Consider the following 5,464-nt stretch of genomic DNA (forward strand, 5'->3'; position numbering starts at 1 on the left):
ACACTTCCGCTTCATCGGCCTCCTGGTGGTGCTATAAAAGGCCAATGTGGAAATTGCAGGGACAAAGGTTTTTCCTTGGTCTCTAGGGAGTGCACATACGTTTTACAGTGATCCGTGGAGTTATAGGTAAAAACACAAAACAGCCTGTTATAGCGGCATCCATGAGGCTGATTTGAAAATGTTGAAGTGGCATTTCTTCCTCTGCTTAGTGGGAATGTTTGTGCACAATTTCACCAAAACTTTGTTAAAAACAGACCAATCCAGCTAAGTTTGAAAGCCAATATAGGCAATCAGGATGGAATATGGAAAATCGGACAGATCAATGTCGATCACATGACTGTAGAGATACTGTCTACTGATTTGTGATTTTTGGACAAAAAAAATGTTTTACAAAGATCAGTGGTGCTAGAACAGGCCCATGTGAAAAATATGGGTCAGATGAAGGTGGATGCTGTAAAATACAGTAGCATGTAATTCATTTCTGAATGTCCCAGGCCATAGTGTATGTGTATGTCAAAAAGAAATGTACAAATGTCAGTGCTTTAGTGTTAGCTAAAAATAAAAAAGACGGCATTACTATATTAGTTGCTTTTATCTTCTCTGCTACACGTTTTTGAACCGGGCACAGAGTATTCTTTTTTGTGTAGCTGAGCACGTCATACTATAGAGGCTACAGTATCGAAGTCAAATCATACACAAGGCCTTGAATCGTCAGTCATATACAAACCAACTCAGTAGCTGACATCATGCAGTACGGTGCAATATTGTGGTCAAAGTCAGTGATGAGCCACATGGCTCAATAATTACATACACCTCCTTGTCCTTGTTATTGTCAAACTTGGATCAAGAATATAACAAAGCACGTGCACCAGTTATACCAGGGACGTGCTGGCCATTGGGAAAAGCGGGACAACTCCCGAATGGCCGGTTCATTCCCGGCCGGTCCAGGCCGGCCATTAGGAAAAAAATAAAATGTCGGCCTTCATTCCATTTTGGGGCCCGGGGGCGGCCAACAAAATAAATCGTCCCTGTCGGGCAGAAACCTTGTATCTCCAAGTTTCAAATTTGTAGATTTTTTCGCAAAGCAAAGCCCTGCTTCATCATACAAGGAAGTCGCACAAAAGTAGTGAAAACAGCAGATCTACAAGCACACAACGCCTCGCGGTGCGAGGCGTTGTGTGCTTGTAGATCGTCTGTTTTCACTAGTTTAAATCATTTTTAAAATGATAAATACAAAACAAACGGTTTTGGACATACAAGGTTTCCACCCGAGAGTCTATAGCGCGCAATGAGGGCCTCTCCAACTCTTTTTCCCAGGCTGAATCAGGGGCCCAGCACGTCCCTGAGTTATACTCTCTGTTATGGTCACACAGGAGTAGATACCAGTCCAGAGACAGTACAATATGTACAGTAGCATCAAAACAAACTCGTCTTTAGGGCTGTAGAGTCAAAAAATGCTTCTGAGGGAGGGGGCAGACACACCCACCCGTGCGCGTACACACACGCGCGCGCACACAGCGCATATCAAATATAAAAGTTTACTGGATAGAACAATACAAAGGCTCATTGGATAAAACACTGACCTAGAACTGACAGGGTTGAAGGTTCCAGTACGACCATTATGCACTCATGATTAGCTAGTTTACTTCAACTGTTGGTTGCATATAGATCTGGCTTCTGTTGAAATCAAAGCTCCAGTCATGACAGAAATCAAAGCTAAAAATACTTTATTAATATACTTTCCATCCATTCTGGTTGGTACCAAATTGCATGCAGCCCTAAATTCATCTTTTGGTGTTTTTGATGGTTATGGCTCAAGTTTCCTTCACTTGCTTTCATCTTCTATAAATACCATGCATAGGAAGTCCAAAATTGCATTGTTGACTAATTGCATTGTTTTAACAACACTGCGAAATTATATTTTTTTGGCACAACCCCCTCCCACCCCTGAATGACCCATTAGAAAAACTCCTCTGACGATGGTTAGGTCTCTGTGCCGTCCCAGTGGCTTTGTGTAGTTCTTTGTAGTCCACAGTTTGCAGTTCTTCAGTGTGTTCAGATTCTGGAGTGTAAACATAGGCACTCTAGTTGTGACTGTCCGTGACAGCAGGCCAGTAGCTGAGCAAACACATAACAGAGTCCTATACATAGAAATACGTACATACATATAGCATTATGCCAATTTATTATTGCAGAGGTTCCTCAATGAAACATAATAAAAAAAAGGAAATAAAAGTGCCCCCAAACTGTCCTAAGGAAATTGGTTTTCGTAGCAGCATAGCTGTGCTGCCATTGCCCAAAAGAACCCCTGTAAAATAAGTCTGGTGAGTAAACGCTCTGTAAGCTTGACGTACACGACCCAGGAAGCACTGAATTATTGCACATAAAATAAATTCAACATTGGACACCGGAGTCCACAGACGGGTCACTTTCAAATCCTGACCCGTCCTTATATTTCATTGTGTGGCTCCACAGACATGGCACATAGACAAGTAATAAAATACAATTTAGAAAAATGTGTACAAATCACAGCTTGGGGTATAAAACCATAGAAGTTTTGTGCTGTGAGCGTGAGTGTTCCAGTGGTTAGTTTGGTACGAGTGCAGTATTCACATGGCGTCTTCATTTCTCTCCTGCTCCGCTACATCATCTTCCTTCATATTCTTGGCTTTTCCCTCCCTTTTGGTGAGGTGACCAGCCTTTCTCCGTTTCTGCTACTACATATTTAAACGGACCCCAATTAATTTTCACAACTTTTCTCTCGTCCCTCTCTCACACTAAAATCCTTAGTGTGAATAGAAGAACGTTCTATCCCTCTGTCACATTCTCCATTCCTCTTCTGAACCCCATCCCCCTATAATCTCTGTTCCCCTCCTTTCTAGCTCTCTGACACAGAGTGGAAGTCTTAATATTATTCCTCTCTACACCTCTATAGTCTTGAAGTATATCCGGGCATAGATGGAGTCCAGCTGGCTGTGCAGGGCATGAAAAGAAGGTCTCTTGGAGGGTTCAGGGGTCCAGCAGTCCATCATGATGCGGTAGATGTTCTGAGGGCAGCGGGTCGGACACGGCAGCCGAAAGCCTGATGACAGGAGCTCCAACACTTCCTTATTGCTCTTACCTAAGAGAGAGAGAGAGAGAGAGAGAGAGAGAGAGAGAGAGAGAGATGATTTAAGTGGTATCCTCTGGAGCTTTGTTTCATGATGCCATTAGATGTCCCATGAATCCAAATAAAAATCTAATCAAATCAGTTAAATTAACATTACAGATTTTACAGTGAAGACGCCTTCCCACTCAGGTACAATGTGAAACATCAATTATCCACATAAACCGTTCATATTGTACTTTGCTGTAAGTTAGTCAAATAGTGAAAATAGCAGATTTACAAGCCCAGGCTTTGAGCTTGTAGATCTGCTATTTTGGCCATTTGAATTCACCTATTATGACATGCCCAGAGTAGGGACGTTTTCTGTGGCTAATAGCAATTAATCAGTAAACATGCATGTATACACACACACACACACACACACACACACACACACACACACACACACACACACACACACACACACACACACACACACACACACACACACACACACACACACACACACACACACACACACACACACACACACACACACACACATCTAGTAGCCGTTAATCAATATACATATACTGTACATGCACAGTAACAAGTAACAACTAATCAACAAATATAACACACACACACACACACACACACACACACACTCACACTCACACTCAGAGTATCAGTGGATAGATGAACAGAAATGAGTCAAGTCATTATTTAGTGTTGTACCATCATAGGGCATCTTCCCCCGTGACATCATCTCATAGAGCAACACACCAAACGACCAGACGTCTGACTTCACTGAGAACTTCTGGTACAGAGCAGCCTCCGGAGCGGTCCACCTCACTGGGATCTTAGTGCTACGACTGGCTGTATATACGCTGTCCTGGAGTGGAGACGCATGTACAGTCATACATATATATATACATACATACAGTACATACTGTCACTGTACACATCAATATCAAGGAGATAGAGGGTGGCATATCAATACGCATTTAGCACGCACACATAAACAGCTGCACCTCCAACCTAAAAGTATCCCGTCTGATCTACAGCAGTGGTTCTCAACCTTTTCAGGCTGCGACCCCCAAAATAATCATATTTTAACTGGGGACCCCCCCACCCTGACCAGCACTAAGAGTTGAAGCCTTACATTTTGTATAACATGGTTCTATAGTGAAAATAGCAGATCTACATGCGGTTATTTTCACAATTTCTACCTCTAATATTTGACAATTTGGCCAATGTTTAATTTGTCATTTTAGAGGTATTAAAAAGTCCTTAAATTGTCACCTTAGAAATGTGCAGATACCCTCGTTGATACACTTGAACTTTATGTTGGTTTGTTTACAGTTGAGTGAGAAAACAATGTTGCACATTAAGTTAATCATCTGGGGGACCCCCCCCCCCCCCCAAATAATTTGGTGACCCCCCTGGGGGTCTCGACCCACAGGTTGAGAATCACCGATCTACAGGACTGGGATCACTACTAAGTTTACCATCACACACACACACACACACACACACACACACACACACACACACACACACACACACACACACACACACACACACACACACACACACACACACACACACACACACACACACACACACACACACACACACACACACACACACACACAAAAACTACAAAGTCCCCAAACCTTTATGATTCGTGCCAGTCCGAAGTCGGCCACCTTGCAGACCAGGTCGTCCCCCACCAGGATGTTCCTGGCTGCCAGGTCTCTGTGAACGATGTGTCGGTCCTCCAGATAGGCCATTCCCTCTGATATCTGACTGCCCATGTAGATCAGATGGGCTGACGTGAGCACCTGGCCCTCTGCCGCTGCAGCAAAGTCACACGACAGCAGCAGTGCAGGTGTTATTTAGCATACTGATTGTGTAATGCAGGGGTCTTCAACAGGGGGTCCGGGACCCATAGGGGGTCCTCAGAGTTACTACTGGGGGTCCTCCAAATCTTTGTGTGATAGAAACCTTTTTTTCTTTTTCTCCTTTTCTATATTAACCACTTGAACCCTAGCGTCCATATTCGGAGAACTTTAGCCAAAAATAGCAGATCTACAAGCTCACAACGCCTCGCAGCAATTGGCTATTTTCGGTAAAGGGCTTTGGTGTAGAGGGGGAAAAAGAGCAGACTAAGTACAAAGTGAAAGGTCAAGTTTTTTTAAGTATTGATGGGTCAAGTGTTTAAATATCTGAAAACACAAATTGACATGATTCCAAAATACACTGATGATTGTGCTGTCAAAAGATGAAACTTATACGAAATCTATTAACAGGTTGTGAATGTGGGGGTCCTTGCTTCATCTCTCTCTCAAGGGGTCCTTGGACTGAAAACGTTGA

General features: G+C 43.1%; 1 protein-coding gene across 1 annotated transcript in view; it reads right to left on the bottom strand.

The window, feature by feature from the left end:
• Positions 1–2,921: 2,921 nt before the first annotated feature.
• srms (src-related kinase lacking C-terminal regulatory tyrosine and N-terminal myristylation sites) overlaps positions 2,922–5,464 on the bottom strand; it is a gene marked incomplete at both ends in the record, with an annotated part of 23,395 nt that continues 20,852 nt past the window's right edge. Inside the window, 3 exons of the mRNA XM_080733009.1 lie at positions 2,922–3,121; positions 3,824–3,980; positions 4,765–4,946. Coding sequence (XP_080589135.1) covers positions 2,922–3,121; positions 3,824–3,980; positions 4,765–4,946 — 539 coding nt within the window. The remainder of the gene's footprint in view (positions 3,122–3,823; positions 3,981–4,764; positions 4,947–5,464) is intronic.

The sequence above is a fragment of the Nannobrachium achirus genome (genome assembly GCF_963921795.1).
Source record: "Nannobrachium achirus genome assembly, chromosome: 9".
Lineage (NCBI taxonomy): Eukaryota > Metazoa > Chordata > Actinopteri > Myctophiformes > Myctophidae > Nannobrachium > Nannobrachium achirus.